The 21,498-nt window shown below is 39.1% G+C and overlaps 1 protein-coding gene across 3 annotated transcripts in view; it reads right to left on the bottom strand.

Moving 5' to 3' along the window:
• LOC136871986 (arrestin domain-containing protein 17) overlaps positions 1-21,498 on the bottom strand; it is a 75,508-nt gene that overhangs the window by 14,313 nt on the left and 39,697 nt on the right. For all 3 annotated transcript variants that reach the window (XM_067145768.2, XM_067145769.2, XM_067145767.2), the window contains 2 exons: positions 15,900-16,082; positions 6,452-6,634 (listed from right to left, as the gene is read on the bottom strand). In XM_067145768.2, coding sequence (XP_067001869.1) covers positions 6,452-6,634; positions 15,900-16,082 — 366 coding nt within the window. The remainder of the gene's footprint in view (positions 1-6,451; positions 6,635-15,899; positions 16,083-21,498) is intronic.

The following is a 21,498-nucleotide window of genomic DNA, read 5'->3' on the forward strand; positions in this document are numbered from 1 at the left end:
ATTAAAATTAAACAAAACTAATAATAAAATCACGATCTTCTTAAAAACATTCACTCTGTTTGACGTTTAAAAAAAAAATGTTTTTGTAGAACCATATTAAAACCATTCAATAAAGTCCTCAGGCTATTGCCATGTAGTGAACATAATGTCGCAGAATAAGGTTAAATAATCTTCTTAAATGACATTGACACTGTTTGACACTTCAAAATCTTTTAGAACCATATTAAATCGCCACATCTCAACATTTTGAAGATTTCATAGAATAATTTTAATATGGTTTTAAAAGATTTTGAAGTGTCAAACAGTGTCAATGTCATTTAAGAAGATTGTTTAACACGTTCCCTGCGGCAGTGAATTTCGATGACTTAATGTTACGTCGTATCGGCCCACCGGTGACCCGATGCTGCCTTTAGTTATTATCGGTTCGGGTCACCGGTAACCTGACGAATTTGACTTTGTTTACTCCCTAGTATGAAATCCTAAACAATGCAAGCGCACTTGTTGTGTGCGTTATTGTTGAGGAGACATTCCAGTGTATTTACCTGTGCGACAGTGTTCCGATTCAACAATTGCGTGAAACAGAAATGACCCCGGAAATAATTGGGTCACCGGTGGGCCGATCAAAACTAGCAGTATGCCTCGATCCTTTACTTCAATTGGAACACTATGTTGCCATCAGTTAACAGAAATTCATAACTAGGACGTAGTTACTTACTTCGCAATTCTGGGAAGTTCGCACCGACGGATAAGAGTAACATGTTTCAGGACACATGGTGACCCGAACCGCACGGAACGTGATATAGGCCCACCCCAGTGCTGTCCTAACCATCTTTCTTTTCCGTGCCACCGGTGTGTCGGAATGTGAAAGCTCCATACCTAAAAAAAGGACGTTAAATTGCTTGTAAATATTATATACGGAAGATAATAAATATGTCAATAACTACTCCAATAACCTCTATTGGCTTTCCTAAGAGCAATGTAGAAAGCAGATATTAGAAGGGTGGTACTCCTTAAACAACAATCTACGATCTGCGGGCAGCAACACTCTAGGCTTCATTCACCGTAACCGCGCTAAGCGATTCCCACGTAAAAATATAGGTCAGACAACAATCGGGACTCAGGGTGACCCGAAGCGATATGAATGGAAGATGAAAAAAACTTCCTTCGGGTCACCGGTGGGCCGATCAAAACTAGCAGTATGCCTCGATCCTTTGCTTCAATTGGAACACTAGGTTGCCATTAGTTAACGGAAATTCGTAACTAGGACGTAGTTACTTACTTCGCAATTCTGGGAAGTTCGCACCGACGGATAAGAGTAACATGTTTCGGGGCACATGGTGACCCGAACCGCACGGAACGTGTTAACCTTATTCTGCGACATTATGTTCACTACATGGCAATAGCCTGAGGACTTTATTGAATGGTTTTAATATGGTTCTACAAAAACATTTTTAAAAAAAAGTCAAACAGAGTGAATGTTTTTAAGAAGATCGTGATTTTATTATTAGTTTTGTTTAATTTTAATAATTATTTAAACCAAATTGCATCAGATTTTAGCAATCCAAAGTTTAATAATTGCAAGTCTTGGACAATATGGACTCGGAAATAGTATAATTATAATATGGTTTTTAAATCTTTATCATAGTTTTTATAATGTGTGTGACGTAGATAAACTTATATATGTTTGCCAATGTTTCCAGTGTATATCAGCTGATGATGATGCAATATAAAGCGTCGAAACTAGTCCTGATAAAATGAATATACATGTTGTAATTTCATCTTAACAACATTTTTGGTATTGAATAAGGTGGATACGAATTTTAATAAATTATAAACATTAATTATGATGAAAATAATAGATTGACAATTGAGTGAAATTTTTAAGGAGCCAGATCTGCAGGATTAGACGAGTTGGCTGTGCGTTTAAGGGCGCGCAGCTGTGAGCTTGCATCCGGGAGATAGTGGGTTCGATTCCCACTGTCAGCAGCCTTGAAGATGGTTTTCCGTGGTTTCCCATTTTCATACTAGGCAAATGCTGGGGTTGTACCTTAATTAAGGCCACGGCCGCTCCCTTCCTTCTCCTACGCTATTCCTATCCCATTGTCGTCATAAGACCTATCTGTGTCGGCGTGACGTAAGCAAGTTGTAAGATCTGCAGAAGTTGTCATCCCTTTGACTTCCTGCAGAGGCATCATAACTCTGCAAACATTGGAGTTTCTCCAAATTTGGGACTCATAGATAGAGTCAGGCTGTGATACATCTACACTGGTTGAATTCTTCCTTTCCATTGCAAGTGGCCTGAACATTAATGCTAGGGACGCCTTTTCTGTAAATGTAGTCATTCCCATGAACATGTGGCTTCTGAATTTGTACATGAGTACAGTCTACAGTTCCGACAGCATAAGGGAAGCTCAAACGTTCTTGCCACTTAGCTCGTGCTTCCTGCATATACACAACATTTGTTGGAATTTTATCTAATAATCTGCTTTCATTTCTGTTCATGTCAAAACCTGCAAAAATGTCTTCACCAACTCCACTCTGAAACCCAGGGTCACCAACATAACGCAAGAAGATTTACATTTTTTCTTAATTTGTTAGTGCACCACCTCTTGTTTCTTTGGAGTGCCCAAGGAAATGCTCTGCTAACCATTCAGCATGCTCAGTGAAAATCCACAGCCTGTTTCCAGTCATCTGATCGGGTCAGGAATGGAATGAATGAAGCGGTGAGGATAGGAATCGTGCCGGCTGCCAAAGCCTGTCACACTCTTCTGGGGCAATGATTAATGACTGACAGATGAAATGTAATGATATTGGAGAGTGTTGCTGGAATGAAAGATGACAGGAAAAACTGCAGTACCCGAAGATAAACCTGTCCCACGTCCGTTTTGTCCAGCACAAATCCCACATGGAGTGGCCGAGATTTAACCATGGAACCCAAAGGTGAAAGGCCGGCTGCCGTGTGGGCCATGGAGGCTCTTCAGCATGCTCCTTACTGGACCTTTATAACACTCTGTAATCAAGTTGAGATGATTCTCTGCGAAGTTTATATCATTTTCTTTTCCGATTAACCACCACCATTACCTCTGCCATGCTACTGAACTTGACACTATCATTTGGAGTCACCTACTGAGTTAGCTCAAGGAAACATGAGCAGGCGCTTACCAGAAGGAGTGCCTGCTTTATCTTTATTCACCAGAAATATGGAGTGCCCACTCTGCTACTCGAGCGACTGGAGTGTGTGCTCAAGATCACAGGTCTGCTGTGAGTGACTGCTTCCGACAGGCAGTTTTTATTCACCTCATTGTGAGTGCCTGCTCTAAATTCGCGAGTAAAGAGTGAGTGCTCATTTTTATTCACACCACCCCTTGTCTCCCATGCTGCTTCCTACATGACTGTTACTGCACCTCTCCTCAAAATTTCTACCATTCTTTAATTCATGTTACTTGTGTGGCCCAAGCCTTATACAGACTTGCACAAACAGTTAGAGCCAAGATTTTTCCAGCAAATACTCTCATTTCAACAATGAAGAAAGTGTTCTGAAAGGCTCCATCAAGAATAGTCATCTTTCGAGAGAAACTCCTCTCTATTTCCATTCCACCACAGCCCATAACCACCTGTTGAGGTTCTTGGATGGAAGCTGCCCTTTATTATGCAGAACATCTTGAGGAAATCATGACTATGATAGATAATGTGTCCTTAACAGACAACTCTGCATGTATGATGTCAGTCAAAGAGCTGCTAAAAAATTACGCCAGTGATCAGAGAGACATAGCGTATATTCAGGCAAAATTTTTGTTTTCTTCCGGTCACCACTACAAAAGTGGAAGAAAAAGGAAACAAGTCTCAAACAGGTATTTTCTCTAATTGTGGAAGCTGAGAACAATGTTGGCTAGTGTACTGCAGAAGAATTCAGGTTATTCAGTGCTCAAAAGGATACATCAGGTAATGGATGGGGAAAAGGTTGACACCTAGTGAAATTGACCTGAAAAATGTAGGTAAATTTTCCTATGCCCCTCTAATGTATGTGCGTGAGGAGTGCTCTTTTTCTGCTTTCAAAATGATTTTAACAGACAAAAGACAAAGCCAGACTGTGGAAATTTATGTACTGTAAATCAAACTGCAATTGAAAATGCTGTAGGAATGTTCCTCACAAATAAATAAACACATACTCCATTCGTGTTTACACTGTTATGGGATGTCTACAGTGCTGTGATTGTGTTCAGTGATTTTAGTATTAAGGTTTTAGTTCAGTACTGATTATGATTTTCCATAAAAACAATAACTGTTTTTGATAAATGTCATACTATTGCACTTACTTCTATTAAGAATAGGTATATCACATTTCTTAAAGTAAAAAATATCACATTACATTTTAAATGTATATTGTAATATTTTAGTCTATTTTCTGTCTATTTACACATTTATAAAGCATATTTTAAATGCCTGTTTTCTCTTTAACAGCCTATTTACTTGTTTTAAAAGTCTATTTTAGGTTCCTAAAACTTTTTTTTTTGAGCCTAAAATAGCAGGTCTACATAATGTAAGGATTGGTAGACTATAGCTGCTACTAACACAGCTTCACTTTACAGCTATAAACATTCCCTTATTAGTGTGATAGTTAGGGGAACTGCCATTTAGCAAAGCTGACATGATGATTGTTGACTGCAGAGTACTTTGAAGAAATCCTACACTCAATGTGTTACATTACTTGGATGATTGTCCAGGAGCAATTTCCTGCACACAGCTCGAATCTCCCAGGAGGGTTTTTGTTATGTTCTTCTCTGTCGCACTTCTTGAAGACATGGAATCCTAGATCAAATTGTTTAAAAATGCAATGAAAAACTTTGAATGACACTGGGGTTCTTTTTTCTACAGTCACTTTCTTAAATCCTATGAAAGATAGGTTATATTCTGCACTTCAGCTGGAAAATGTAGCTTGCTCGTCTTTTGATGCCATTAATGTGAAGGAACAACAGGGAATTTGACAATAAAATGGTGGGCTCTTCTTTCTTGGTCATCTGGAGTCTTATTAGCAGGTTTGTGGAGCCCATGCTAATCTTCCTTGACAGTACGGTACTAGTGTCTTCCTCACTAATTATGTGGCAGGATTACGTTTAGATTTCGATTTAATGAATTTATTACTTTGCGTACGTTAAGTTCACATGACATTATCTTCATTACCACAATTCACTAGAATTTGTCCTAAATTATCCTCCTTGTCACTTGTTACAGAACTGGTGATAACCAAGTAACTTATTTCAATTCCATCGACCCCATTTGTGAACTCCTCGAACTGAAGCTGGAGTGCCCTCTCTGTTTACAGACTGTAAAGTAATCACACCACTGATTAGATTATCTATCAAGTCCTCACTCAATAACACATCACTTGACTTTTTTTAAATTTCGTGTGGCTATTTCTAGCCGAGTGCAGCCCTTGTAAGGCAGACCCTCGGATGAGGGTGGGCGGCATCTGCCATTTGTAGGTAACTGTGTGTTATTGTGGTGGAGGATAGTGTTATGTGTGGTGTGTTAGTTGCAGGGATGTTGGGGACAGCACAAACACCCAGCCCCCGGGCCATTGGAATTAACCAATGGAGGTTAAATTCCCCGACCCGGCCGGGAATCGAACCCGCGACCCTCTGAGCCGAAGGCCAGTACACTGACCATTAAGCCAACGAGTCGGACACATCACTTGATGAAAATGTACCATCCTGAGAATCCATTTCGAACAATACACCTCCTAACATAATATTCAGAAAATATTACTTTATCATCACCTGTATCACCATCAATATTGGTTTCATTAGGAATCGCTCGAATGTCTTCTTCACAATCTGTTACAAAGTCATGAACAATGAAACTGATGCATCTTATGTTCCCTCCAGAATTAAAATTTGTCACTTATGATAATCTGTATGCAAATTACAGGATTCTAACTCAGGTGCTTAAGATGTAATCACTGGTGCTTACGATAACCTGGTGTTCTGTATATTACTGATGGCGGTTAAGATAATTTATAGTTTTACATTATTTTTACCCTCTAGATTCATTTGATGTTTATGATACTTTGCCAACATGTGCAGTGGAGTCCAACTGATGAATAAACATCGTAACCTCAAATTTGACAAAAATGTTACTTGCCTTTCTTATAAAAGTAAATATATTTTTAGGGGTAGGTTGGTGGGTCCCTAACGTAGGTAATGCATCACTCTCCTACAAGTCATGAGGTAAAATGTTAGATGATTTACCTTTCAAAATGATGTCATTTATGCTGTCACAACTATAATATAGTTTTATTAAAATTTTGCTTTAATCCAAAGATTTCTCATTGGTAAGTGAAACTAACTCCAAACAGAGGATAACTATTCTGTACCATATACTGCAAGCACTGAACAGGAAATAATCAATTTAGTCTGTCTAAAATGGAGAAATAATGGGTATGAAAACTTACATATACTTTATACCAAACACTCATCAGGTTACAATACTGAAGACAAGAAGCAGGAACAGGTGGAATCAGAATTGTTTCTTCAAGCCAAAATTGTGATTCATGAGGCATGATACAACCTCTTGTCACTTCACCAACAACTCTCTTTATCTTTCTGGTCACATTTTTATGGCTGTATTTAACAACCTGAAAAAAAAAAAAAAGTACATAATAGCTGAAATGGAAATACATCAATCAAATTACAAATTGTGCAGTATTTTACAAATACAGTAATTAAATTCTAATGAAAATAGAAAGACCTGCATCAGGCAAGCCAAACATGTCCTTGGATACTCCTGGCACTAAAAACCATACAATAAGGAAGTAAGTTCTCCTATCATGAAGGTATCCTCACAATATCAAGCTGCTCATGTAGCTTTTGGACATCTTTCCCATCAGGTTTTTCTGAATAAAGATCTGAGGATATTCACCAAGCCATTGTTGTTTCAACATTACTTTACAGATGTGAAACCTGGACCCTCTACCATTGTGACGTCATGAAAATGGACTACTTTCACCAGCAAAAACCACAGACCATTATGAACATTAGATGGGAGGATTATGTAACTCAAGTGTCAATTCTTGAAAGTGCACAGATGAACTGCATAGAGGTCTCAATCATCTGCCACCAGCTCAGAAGTACTGGTTACATCGAACGTATGAATGACAACTGACTCCCCTTGACAAATCTTCAGAAGTAAACTTAGCAATGACAAGAGACCTAGTGGTGCTCCTCTGAATCATTACAAAGATATGCTCAGAATCATGACAAGCACAGGTATAAACCTGAATACCTGGCATGCTCAGGCAGAAGACTGCACTTAGCTGGCATTGTACAATTTGAAGAAGTCTGTCAAAGAGAAGGAACAGAAGCTCTTAAAAGACTGAAACTATGCCAAATACAGCCATGCCCTCTACCTTCCACTACACGCAACATATGTGACCACATGTACTATGCAAGGATTGGCCTTCTAAGTTAACAACAGCATCATCATAGCTGTACTAAGACTACCTTATAACTAACGTGAGGTTTAATTTCCCTGATATGAATATGATTGTGTGACAGTCACAACCTATTAACCTCCGCTTTATCTCTTAACATAATATCACAGCTGCCATTGTGTTTATCTTGATTATGCATCCCTTTGCATGTTTCTATCCCTCCATAATATATATATTTTGTTTTGCTAGTGGTTTTACATCTCACTAACACATTGACGGTTTTCAGCGATGCAAGAATGGGAAAGGACTAGGATTGGGAAGGTAGTGGCCATGGCTTTAATTAAGGTTGATGCAAGTGTAATGGTCTAGTATAACTTGGAAAAAATTCTCTAAACCCATGGGTAAACAGTGAAATATCGAGCTCGATTAGTAGGTGTTGTTGTTATTATTATTATTATTATTATTTATGTAGTTATGTACAGACTTTACTTGGTATAAATCATGGTCGTATTATTTGTTTGTTGTTGTCTTGTGTAACAAAACATGTGAGGTTATGTCACGACACGTCTGCTGTATGTATATTTATATGACTTTATTTAATGTAAGAACATGTAATTAATAGCATATAATTTTTTATTACCTGTAAATATGATGTATAAATCCAATGTAATTTTGTGCAACATAGGGTACTAGTCCAGAACAACGCATCTTGTCACTAGAGTTGTAGAGAACATTCAATTCCTTGTAAATAGGTTATTGGAGAGACTAGAAATTATGAGAAAATATGTTGTGTCATACTTTTCTAGAAACCTGGCCAGGCAATGTATACAGGGTTATTCACCTAAGGTGTTACACGGAAATAACATCTAAACCATTAAAGATATCAGTATTCTGTTTTCATATTCATAAATGATACCCAGGGACTTGTAAAATAATGAGCTCCTTATTCTCATGGGTGATTAATAACCGAGATATTAATACTAACTCCAAATTTTTAAACAGAATGGCACAAATTCGTGCAGCTGGCCTAAAAGTTCAATGGCATACAAGTTCAAATATGTAAGTATTTTCAAAATCGGACAGTTACTTTCTGAGATATCAATAAGAACAACATGCGCGGTTTAGCATGCCGCATTAGACGGCGTGCAGACGGGCAAGGACATATTGACACGGAAGTAGTTTCCTGGGTGTGATTGCAGCCACAGAATGGATACCAGGCATGTAAGCATATTGTACACATGTGATGGGTTTGCAAAGTGTGTATGACAGGCGAACGCATGACAGGCCAGGGAGGGTTAATGTTTTTAATAGGAATAAAATAATTACTTTGACTTGGTACCTTTGAGATAGGCCACCGCCGACGTCCGTTCCAAATCCTTCCCATTCCCATCCGTGGGGAAAGACGCCAAACTGAACGCAACCTGTTACACATGGATTTCAAAACAAAACAAACAACAACTTTAATCTTCCTTCAACGTGTGTTCCCCAGTCATACAATAACGTTGCACACCCAGGGTATGTTACGGTACATCACATTTTGTGTACAATAGTTTACAGTACATGCCTGGTATCTGTTCTGAGGCTGGAATCAATGTCAAGAAACAGCTTGCGTGCCAATACGTCCTTGGCTGAATGTACACTGTCTGATGCGGCTCACGAAAGCCTAAATGCGTTTTTTTTTTTAATATCTCAAAAAGTAACTGTCCAATTTTGAAAATAATTACATATTTGAACTTGTATGCAGATGAACTTTTAGGCCAGCTGTATGTATTCGTGCTGTTACATTTAAAAATATGGAGTTAGTATTAATATCTCAGTTAGGCTATTAATCACCCCCGTGAGAATAAGTAGCACGTTATTTTACAAGCCCCTGGGTATCATTTATGAATATGAAAATGGAATACCAATATCTTTAATGGTTTAGACATTATTTCCATGCAACATCTTAGGTGAATGACCCTGTATTAAGAGGCAGTCTTGGGAGTTGGAGTTGAGTTGTCAGCGAGACTTGTAGTGGGTCGTTAGCTGAGTGGGTGAACTCGTGTTGTGATTTTGTTGTGTTGTTAATCGGTTGTCATGCTAATGTAGCAGTCTTCTTCTTCTTCTTCTTCTTCTTCGTAGAAGTGTTTTGTTCAAAATGGTGGTTTATTAATGTGTATATAATTTGTAAATAAAACAGTGTACACAATTGACAGCATCGCGTGTGTGTGTCTTTGTGGTTAGGACAAGGTTCAACCCTAGCATTCGCCTGGTATAAAAATGGAAAACCACGCAAATCCATCTTCAGGGCTGCCAACAGAGGGATTGGAATGCACCATCTTCCAAATGCAAACTCACAGCTTTGCAACCCTAACCATATGGCCAACTCGCTCGGTTCCGTAATATTATATAACTTGATTTGTCTCATGTTCGTTCCTTTCCATTGATGATGATCAGGTGCCATCAAGTCGATGTTGACTCCTGGCAACTGCATGAATGCACTGCCTCCAGATGTTACGGTCTTCAACCATATAAACCATATACTTCAGATCCTTCGGTGACATGTTCATGTTGGATTTGATGGAGTTGATCTCAGTGCTGGTTGCCCTCGTCTCTGAGACCCCTCCACCTTCCCAAGCATAATAGTCTTTTCCAATGAATCAGAGCATCTCATAATGTGTCCAAAATATGACAGCTGTAATCTTACAACGAATGCCTAAAGAGACAGATCTGGTTTGATCTTTTGAATGGCCAATGCATTTGTCGTCTTGACTGTCCAAGGGATAAACAATATCCTTCTCCAACACCAAAGCTCAAATGCATCAATATGCTTCCTATCTTGCTTCCTTAAGGTCCAGTCTGATTTTAGTATGCAAAGACTCATCTGAACACTTTGCAAGCTGCTTTTCCAAGAGCAAGTCTTTGGCAAATTTCTGGACTGTCTGAGCCACTTCTACTGATGGCTGATCCCAACAAACTATTCACCTCTTTGATTAAATTATATATCACAATATTTGAGGGTAAACTTGTCATATCTGTGGTCTTGTTGATATTCAGGTACAGTCCCATATTCTCACTGTGTTCTTTAACTTTCATTAAGATGTCCTTGAGCTATTCCTTGCTTTCAGCAACCAAAGTGGTGTCATCTACTTACCTCAAGTTGTTCATATTCAATCCACCAATCTTAAAACCATGAGGTAACTCAACGAATCCAGATTTCCTCATGATATACAAAAAGTCTTGTCTTACGCCTTTGCTAATGGGGAACCATTAGGTTTCACAAAGCTCAGTTTTAATGTTGGCTTCTTGTTCCACCCAATGGCCGTAGCCGTGTTGAAACACCGAATCCCGTGAATCTCCGAAGTTAAGCAACATTGGGCATGGTCGAGAAGTGGATGGGTTGCCACGCGCTGTTGGTAGGGGGTAAGGGAATGGAGGAGCGGAAAGGAACTGGCCACCCTACCGCATGTTAACTCCGGCTCAGGCACACCTCTGCAGAGGTTCGGACCTGCCTTCGGGCAGAACACACCCTTACCTTCTTGTTCCAAGTAGACGTCACGCATCAGGACAATGAGATGTTCAGGTATACCCATCTGTCTGAGTACATTCCACATCTTCTCATGACTTCCACTATCAGAAACCTTCCTGTAATCTACTAAGCACATGTACAGCTCCTTCTGGTATTCCTTTTGCTGTTTCCATCATCCAACATACAGTACGTCACTAATGATGTCTCTGGTTTGTCTACCTCTTATAAAACCAGCTTGAGTAGCAGACATTTCACACTTCATCTTCGTTGAATGATTTTTCACCATTGCCTTGCTGGCATGTAATATCAGAGCTATTGTGCAATAGTTGGAGCAGTACAACAGATCTCCTTTTCTGGATATGGGGATGAAAATGGATCATTCCCAATCTGTGGGCCAAGTTGAGGTTTTACAAATCTGTTGGCATATTACAGTTAAAACTTTGACAAAACTTTTTACAGATGTTTCTTCAGTTACTTGCCATATTTCAGTTGAAATTCATCTGTTTCTGAGGCCTTTCTTTAGAGCTATTCTACCTTCATATTCTAACACAAGAGGTTCCAGATCAAAGTTAAACTCTTTCACTGAATTGACAGTTTTTATCTATTAATTATACAAGTTCTCTGTATATACTCTTTCCATCTCTGTCTGATCTCTTCACCATCACTAATCGTTTTTCCATTAGTATTCTTGACCATTCCAATACCTGGATGAAACTTCTCGCTTAAGGTGGATATATGTTGGAAGATCTTTCTCAGTGGTGGTGGTGGTGGTGATTCTTGTTTTAAGAAGAAGAAATGTTGTTTGCTGAAATATGCTTCTTCTTTACTTCACTTCTAGTTTTCTTCCATGTCACTTTGTACTGTACTAAAAAGGCTGATCCTCTTGTTTATCATTTTCTAAGTGGAAAGGGTGTATCTGCTGTTGGTTGAATTAAGAATTATATTCATAAACATATCCGGTTGGATAGCTTTAAACAAGAGGACCAGCCTTTTTAGTTCAGTACAAAGTGATGAGGAAGAAAACTAGAAGTCAAGTAAAGAAGAAGCATATTTCAGCAAAAAAACATTTTTTCAGGATCACAACACCAAATTTTTTAGTTTTTTAAAACAAGTGATTTTATTAAGCTTTCAGGACCTAAAATGATACCAAAGACATTTTAGCTCATAGATAGTATTTTTAACTCATTTTAAGTTTAACGTCCTTGTAACAACCGTCCACACCCCCCCCCCCCCCCCTTTCCAACCCGAACGTCCTTTACTAACATTAGTTTTTAAAGTCAACAAAGATTTAACTATGTGATGCTTTATGTTGTTTTATCTGAGTTTTTGTGTATGCAGCTGATGATGATTGCAAAGCGATTGAAACATGTCCTGTTATTCTTAATGATTTTATAAATTGCCAAAGGCAAAATAAAAGAAAGGTATCGATTAGGTGGAAATATTTTCTTATATTGATTAAATTACCAAGAATCAACTGAAACCTCAAAAGGCACTTGGCCCAGATAACATCCCTCTGGAGTTAATTCAGTCTGGTGGTCTATCCCTCAGATTGTGGGTTTTCATTCTCATCCTCAAAATTTGTGAAGTCAGAAAGAAGTACCTGGGGAACTAAAAAATTTTCAAGAAAAGTGATTGCAGTGTTTGTGGCAACTATTGCAGTATATCACTACTCTCTACACAACAGTAGGTGAAATTCTTGCAAGAATTTTTCTTAACCACCGCCAGGTTATCCCTTAGAGAGTCCTCCCAGTGTCCCAGTGTGGGTTTCAAACTTCCAGATGCCGGGCTGAGTGGCTCAGACTTGGCAGGTTGGCAAGTTCGATCCTGGCTCAGTCCAGTGGTATTTGAAGGTGCTCAATTACATCAGCCTCGTGTCGGTAGATTTACTGGCTCGTAAAGGAACTCCTGCAGGACTAAATTCTGGCAACTTGGTGTCTCCAAAAACTGTAAAAGTAGTTGGTGGGATGTAAAGCAAATAACATGTTATTAAACTTCCAGATGCACAACTGATTTGATTTTCTGTGCAAGGCAACTCCAGGAAAAATTCAGAGAGCAACAGAATGATCTCTTCCTAGTCTTTCATGACCTGACTCAGTTCCAAGACCTGCTAAAAGGGATGTGCTGAAACATTTCTGCTGCCTCAGCATTTTATTGATCTGGTTCAAGCCCTCCATGATGGCATGACTGGACAGAAGAGGATCTCAGATGAATTTCCTATTGTGAAGGTGGATCAAATATAAACAGGAATTTGAATGTACTGCTGCTGTTAGTAATAATTCTGAGGCGAGGCTTTGCCAGAATGTTGGTGAGAGTGTCTGGAGAAGGGGTTTGGGCACGAACAACAGTGGAGACCTGGGTTGCCATGAGTGAGCAAGAGGGACACAGTCTGTTGCGCAATGCACCATTAACAAATTTCTCGCAAAAAAAAAAAAGGGCACCAAACCTTCCAAAATTTTTAGATGGCTCTGCGCACAGTTTGGGGAAGAAACACTTTTGCAGACTCAAGTGTACAAGTGAGCTAAACAATTTCAGGCAGGAAGAGAAGCTGTGAAAAATGAACTTCATGAAAGGAGACTGCGGACAAGCAACGGGCAGACAACATTGTTGCCTTTTGTGACATTATTGATGATCGGCAAATAAACATTTTGCAAATTGTTTTAGCCATAGGAATAAGTTACAGAAGTGTTCAAACCATCATACGAGATGAACTCCATTTCAGAAAATTGCCAGATGGGTTCCTCGTCTCCTCAACCAGGAACAAAAGACTTTATGCCAGGAAGTTTGTCAGACTCCTACATCGCTATGAGGAGGAAGGAGAGGATTTCTTGTGTCATATTGTGACTTGTGATGAAACTTGGGTGCATCATTACACCCCAGAGTCAAAGCAAACAAGCATGGAGTGGCAGCGAAGAGACAAAGCAGGTCCAGTCAAGGCCAAAACACACTCATCTACTCGAAAGATGCTTGCAACTGTTTTCTGGGACTCTGAGGGCATTTTGCTGGTGGATTTTCTTCACGAACAAAGGACAATTAATACAGCCTATTAGTTGCCTTTTGGATGAAGGAAAAGCTGCGTATCGCAACAAGCAACGCTGGCAACCGATCTGAAACGTCATTCTTCTCCATGACAATGCAAAGCCTCATACTGGTGCTTTAACATGGGAAAAAACTGGAGGAAATTCACTGGACATCTCTGGAACACCCTCCATACAGTCCAGATTTATCACCCTGCGTCTACCATTTGTTTGGACCACTCAAACAAGACCTAGGAGGACAGCAGTTCGATAATGATGCAAGTGTAGAAGAGTTCATGCGCATCTGGCTCTGCACACGTCCCTCTTCCTTCTATCAGGATGGCATCAAAAACTTACCAATCCGATGGAGAAAATGTGTATCAAAGGCAGGACACTATGTAGAAAAGTGATCTCCATATGAGTACTTTTTTGGTTGAAACAATAAATTTTAAAAAATAATTCCCATTTATATTAGATCCGCCCTCATATTCATGGACTGAAACAAGGATGTATGTTTGCTCCAACACTATTTACAGTATATTTGGCTGCCATGCTACATGAATCAGCTATGAACAACCTAGGTGTAGAGATTAGGTATCATTTTGATGGATGGCTTTTCAACCCAGCTAGACTTCACTCCCGGAGGCTCAAACAGGTTACAAAGGTAACGAAAAATGCTGTTTGCAGAAGATGCTGCATCACCTACACTCACACCAGAGGAATTGCAACAGTCATTTAACAGCTACAAGAGTGCATGTGATCACTTCGCTTTCACCATTAGCATTCAAAAGGCCAAGGTCCTGGCACAACCCTTCCATATTTCAACGTCTCCATCTCAGATATTCCACTGGAACAGATAGACCAGTTTTTGTACTTGGGTAGTATCGTATCTGTGAACTGAAATTGTGAATGAGATGTGGAGAAGAGAATTGATGCTGCCCATGCAGTATTTGGACGACTATCACACTGGGTGTTCATGAATAAAGACCTGATCGTGAACACAAAACTCATGATGTGCCACACTGTTGTCATAACAACATTGCTGTATGGTTGTGAAACTTGAACCATGTACCAAGGTGACTTGAGAAAGCTTGAGCACTTCCACCAACAAAAACATCAATCAATTCTTAGGATCATAAAGGAAGACCATAATCACCAACATTGCTGTTCTTGAGAAAGCGCATGCCAAGAGCGTAGAATCATCCATCATTGGTTATCAGCATGGTTTTTTTTGCTATAGATGGATTGGCTATGTCTGATGGATCAATAATACCAGATTTCCATGCCAAATCCCGTATGATGAACTTCGTTCTGGCACCAGGTGGTGTGGAGCCCCTATGAGGCACTACAAGAACCAGCTCAAGCACACTATGAGGATGGCAGGTCTCAATCCACAAACCTAGGACACGCTTGCTAAAGACCGTTCAGCTTGGTGTTGGACTGTCCCTGCTGCTGTAAATCTGTTTGAAAGGGAACAGCGCAAGTGTGAAGAGGCCAGGAGACAAGCATGAAAACTCTGTGCAGCACAACCACACCCTCTTCTAGCAATTCTGTGCAATCTCTGTGGACGCTTGTTTTGTGCTAGGATTGATCTGTTCAATAATCAAAAGTACAACCACAGACAGAAGTGAATTCATAGGAAGAACATGGAAACAAGTTAAGCCGATGGTGATGATGAACACTTCAATGATTGCATCAAAAACAAATTACATCATTAGGAACTTTCTCTTAGCATGAAATTTGACTGTTAATTAAACCCTCACTATTTCATAGGATAATGTCCTTCCAGTTGTCAGAAGTACAACCATAGGTGAACTAGTCACTGGTTTTTACAACATTGCATTTGTATATTATTAGCATATACACACGATCAGCTTCTCAACTTACAATCTTTTATTAACTGCAATCAGTTCTAGTATACCGATTTAATGCTCTTAAAAATACTTACCTGCATAAGAGATGCCTTAACATATGAAACAGGACGTCTGTCTTGGTTATTGATTTCAGCACTTAACAATATACATTCTCCAGGCACATAACCTCTTCGTGGAGTATGTACAACAGCTGATAATGGACTGGCAGCAAAGCAGAAACAACAAACATCGCGGTAAGTCCAAACTGATGAAGGTTGCTAGGAAGGAAATTACATGTTTTAAAACTACAAGGATGAGAACATGAAGTATCCAGCATGTAGAGAAATCAATACATGTACCAAATAAGTAAAAGTAAACTCATGTCTTTGTCCCAAGGTAGTGCAGCTCTTTCCAGGTACACCCCCAATGGAAGTGAGCTGCATGTACCATTTTAACCATATATCAGCCCTCTTACCATTCTATTTCTGGCAGTACCAGGAATCGAACCTGGGCCCCTGAGGACGGCAGCTGATAGTACCAACCATTACACTGCAGAGGCGGACATGAACCAAATACATCTAAGTGATTAAGTATTAGGAGATTCATGACAAAATCTGGAATTTATCACATCCATGCACATTATAAAATAAAGTTCCTGATCAGTCTTTGGTTGTGCAGGTTGATTCCAAGAACCGTTTAAATGATTTTGATGAGGTTTGTATAGAGGATTTATTGAGGAAGGTATAGGTGTGTGAAACATTAATCCATGACTACGGAAGTCGAGCAGTAGGTGATTTTGGTAAAGGAAATCAAAGAAAAAAAAAAGTCATCCAAGTACTGTTTTTCGCTTGCACTGCCTAAAGCCTAAAGCCTAAAATATAGACTCTAAACACAAACAAGAAAAGCTGAAGGTAGTTGACCGTAGTAAACACCTTCAGTTCACTGGACTCCTTGACTGATCTTGAAGTTGAATATGAATTTTTCTAGGCTCAGTTCTAGTGATAGTGGTGGATCTGAACAGGAAATTAATACAATAATAGCTCTTGGGTGCTGTACAATGTAAAAGTTGAAAATCATCTGGCATGACAGAGGAATATATAGAAACACCAAAATCTACTTGGTGCAAACTATTTTTTCCATCTTCTTGTATGGTTGTGAAACCTGGACTACCAAAGCTAGAAAACATTAGCATACTGATGCCTTTGAAATGTGGTGCTGGCAAAGAATACCAAGAATACAATGGGTACAGAAAAGAACGAATGTGTCAATCAGGAATGAGCTAGGCGAGAAAAGACATCTTTCTTCAGTATGCTACCAGAAGAGAAGATAATTCAGTTTCTTGGCCACACCACAAGACGACAGGGGGGGTGGGGGGGGAGCAACTTAAAGAAGGCTATATGACAGGGAACAGTCAATGGTATAAGGCCAAGAGGAAGAGCACCAAGCAGATGGACTGATTAGGTGAAGGAGGTCACCCACATGCCTTAAAGGAAGATCGTTATTTTTTTTTTTATGTCACACCGACACAGATAGATCTTGTGGCGATGAAGGGATAGAAAAGGCCTTGGAATGGGAAAGAAGCGGCTGTGGCCTTAATTAAGGAACAGCCCCAGCATTTGCCTGGTGTGAAAATGGAAAACCACGGAAAACCATCTTCAGGGCTGCCGACAGTGGGGTTCGAACCCACTATCTCCCGGATGCATAATCACAGCTGGCGCGCTCCTAACCGCACAGCCAACTCGCCCGGTTTAAGGAAGATCATATGAGAGGCTGTCGTGAACGGTGGCTCACGACGCGCCTTCCACATATTAACGAGAGAGAACGAACAGGTTCGAATGGGATTCGAATCTGCGAACTCCAGGATAGAAAGCCTGTGATTTGAAAAGTAGCAGGCATATAAACGCAATTACAGGAGAGTTTGTGTATGTTCATAACTCATAATTCATAAATGATAGTAGTAGTAATAATAATAATAATAATAATAATAATAATAATAATAATAATAATAGAAATGACAGAATATTTCAAAGAAGGATTTAGAACATTCGATGCTGCGTAGAACCTCATAAGCCAAGAGCTTTGTGTCTTAATATTGTGAAACATTGTGTAAGTAAATGCGCATTGCTTTTGGGTTGGAAATGTACGGAGTCACGTGTAAGAGACATAGAAACAGTTTCCAAAGTGTTCTGGAACAATGTGTGTAGCACAACGTGACACGGAGGTTCCATGCTAAAGAACCAATCAGAGAACAGTGATACTGTTACATGTACAAGTGGCCAGTGGTGGTGGTGTTACTCAGTGAATTATTCTAGAAGGAATAGAATAGGGAATATAAACTCAGAACTTGTAAACAACGGGTCTTTTTGACTGTGATCCCTCGAAGGAGGCTTTTCGACTCTGAAACCTCATAGACGGCAGTTGACTGATAGCTCGTGTCGGCCGTAGGCCCTATCGCGCAGAGAAGTGAATAATTAGCTCAGAGAACTGTTGGAGTGCTGATAGACTTTGTGTAGAGCCGCAAGTACGCAGTAAAGTAATAGCAAGTCAGAGGGATATTAGGCTCAGAAAATAAGTGTGATTCGTCAGCAAGTGATCAGAAGGTGTTTACCACACCGATTGTCAAAGTAGGTGCTGGAAATTAATCGCATTAGTCAGCAACTCCATCTCATTTGAGAAAGTATCGCCTCGTCGCATAAAACAACGGGTTCCAGGGATCGCTACGCAGAGACAGAAGAGAAGAAAGAAGAACAAAGACTTCAGCTGTACAAGGATCAACTATACCCCGTAGTTAAGTATTCAACCAGTGAATATATGTATTATATGCATTCTTGTGTGTGATAGGAAAAGACTCAAAGATTCTTAGCAAGATTGAAAGAGATCTAAAGGGTAAATGGTGTCAGAGATATTGTGTTTAAAACTGTACATTTACTTGTATATATATTGGTGTGTGAATATTCTTGGTTTTAGAATATAATTAATTCTCAAACTTTGCCGATCTGACTATATGCTCCCAGAATTCGAATCCAAGTCCTAAGCCTGTTGAACATCCCTTAGAGTCACGACAATGCAGATTAGTTCCAGAAGAGATTGACACAACAGATTACGATGCTCAGTCATGAGCAAAACCACTGAAGAGAGATTTGTGTAGAAAAATTTCTGACCAGTGCTAAAACAGGTAAATCATCAAAGATAGCAAGCTAGGATGGTGGATAGGAATACATTAAATACAAGGAAGAGCAAAATAGCAGGCTAGTATGCATAGAGGGAGGGACAGAAAGGAGAGACAAGGATAGGCATGAAAACATAAAAGGAGAAGGACACACATAAAAAACATGAAAGGACAAACGCCACATCTTAAAAAAACTACTGTCAAGGACAAACTCCATATCTTCAAAATCTTCCAGTTCCTTGAAATCAATTTTTTTCTCAGATCCAACAAGCCTGTTTCTCCTTCCCAACTTCATTACAGAGATGGGCTTCCACACTCCATAAAAGGCTCATTCTTGAGAGTTCTTTTCTTCATGTGGAACGTACAGTCAAAACTGTCTATTGCAACATTGCTTTCAATGACATATTGGATATAATGGCAACATTTAACGGTCCCATCTAAATCCTATATAAACACCGTATTTAGAAAATTGCTTAGTACGATATCATTTTATTAGACATATCGTATACAATGGCATATTTTTATCACATTTTGGAGAAATATATTGATTATAACGTCCAATGTTGATTTTTGTTTATGACACATTTGGGGATTGCTGACACCCATGTAGAACTTATTTTCAAACTCTTGTTTTCAGTAGATTTCAAATAATTTTGTCTCTTAAATAGCCAAGGCAAGCATCGCTGTGAAAATGTCACAAAAGAAAGGGAAAATGTTTAATATTGAATAAAAGTCAAACAAACGTCAGAGTTGTGAAGGAATTGGGAGTATCTCACTCAACAATGTCTACAATTTGGAAGGACAGAAATAACATCTCATTTATTAGTCAAGACCGTTTACTGATCAATTTACTTTGTTGCTACTTCTATCCTCACATATTATTTTGTATTTTGCTGACATATTATTGCTGTATGTACTGTGTAAACATTAGAAGAAAAATTCCTCCCAGACCCACTCCACAAATATTCTATTTCACTTATTTTTTGAAGTTTTAACTCATTCTTTTAATTAACCATGTAAGTATGCAGCCTGAAACAGATATGACATTTTTAGCAACAAAAAAAATAACCTTGGTTTTTGCGACTATCACCTATAACAACCGTTAATTGGCAGTTCCTTCGGAGTCGTTATAACTGGTTTAGACTGTAAAGGAGAAGGAGAAAGCCTCATAAACATGGGAAAAAGGAAAAGCTTATACAAATGGTAGAAGGCAAAGAATCAGACAAAGAAAAGGAACCTAAATGGGTGTAAAAACCATACAAAATGGAGCCAAGTTTATGAATACGTGGCTTCTCTTGCTAGAGTAATGCTTTTAAAGAACTAAAAGGTGGAATGACAGAGCTAAGAAACAAAAGGTGAAGATTGGTGCATAGAAATGTTTTCTGAAATATTGAGCCAATCTTGCCAGGATCAGCTTCACAGGAAAGCATTTCCAAAGGATTCTGCTGCCCTAAGATTTTCTCAACATCTGGCAACAGAGATAACCACAAAAATACCTATCATCTGTGTCACATTAACTTTCAGTTCCACACAGAAGATGGCTTCAATATTGAATTGTGAAGGTGTAATAGTCTAAGTACTGATTTTCTTCACATAAGTTGCAATAAATCAAAACTCATCAATGGGGAAAAGATGTCTTCAAAAGATGAAAAATATTTTCCTTTTCCAGTGGTGTTCTATGAGACAATTGAATACCACGTACTCACTAATCACACATCTTTACTTGCTGAAAATTTCTGGGCATTGCAATGCAAAATGAACACCATCTCCAAATTCTCCAGACTAAATCACCACAGACTGTCCTTGAATAGGGGACTATATTGTGGAAATAACCGTTCTATGCCACATGAAGTCAGTCTGGCATACTTCAAAAGTGGTGTATTAGTAACACATCGTCAATGTCTACCGGTATTAATAATCTTGACCATGATGGTCGGGATTGGATCCGTATTGACTTAGTAACAGTAAATATGTTGGAAGACGGTCCGCCTAGTCAATACTATTCAGTACTATACTATTCAGTATTGACTAGGCGGACCATCTTCCAACATATTTACTAATGTCTACCGGTTCACCTAAGCCTACACAACTTGATACCTTATTTTAAGTTTTGCATTTATTTTCTTCATAAACAAATTTGAACTTTTCTTTTAAAGTTTCCATTTTTAACCCTGTAAGTGAACCAACTATTCAGTTCGTTAAGAGTGTCCATCAGGAGGTTTGTTGGTGCTTGTAGTTTTCTTATAGAGATGTCCAAGAAATACAAGTTAGCAGAAATGAAGGCCTAAGCCAGTTTTTTTTTTTTTTAAGTGTATGCACCCTTGTCCTGTTTCTTTTTAGGGTCAGGTGTGAAGTGAGATGAATCATCACAGCAAGTTTTTAGAACTAAATGCCTTCCTGATGTCAACTTCATCAGTGGAGTTAATGAGATTAAAGGAATGAGATAATATAGGATAGAAGGGAGAGGGTGAAACCTAGTGTCAGCACATAGCCTAGGCCTACTCCTGTCAAAGGGAACAAAGGGG

This window comes from Anabrus simplex, chromosome 4 (genome assembly GCF_040414725.1).
Source record: "Anabrus simplex isolate iqAnaSimp1 chromosome 4, ASM4041472v1, whole genome shotgun sequence".
NCBI lineage: Eukaryota > Metazoa > Arthropoda > Insecta > Orthoptera > Tettigoniidae > Anabrus > Anabrus simplex.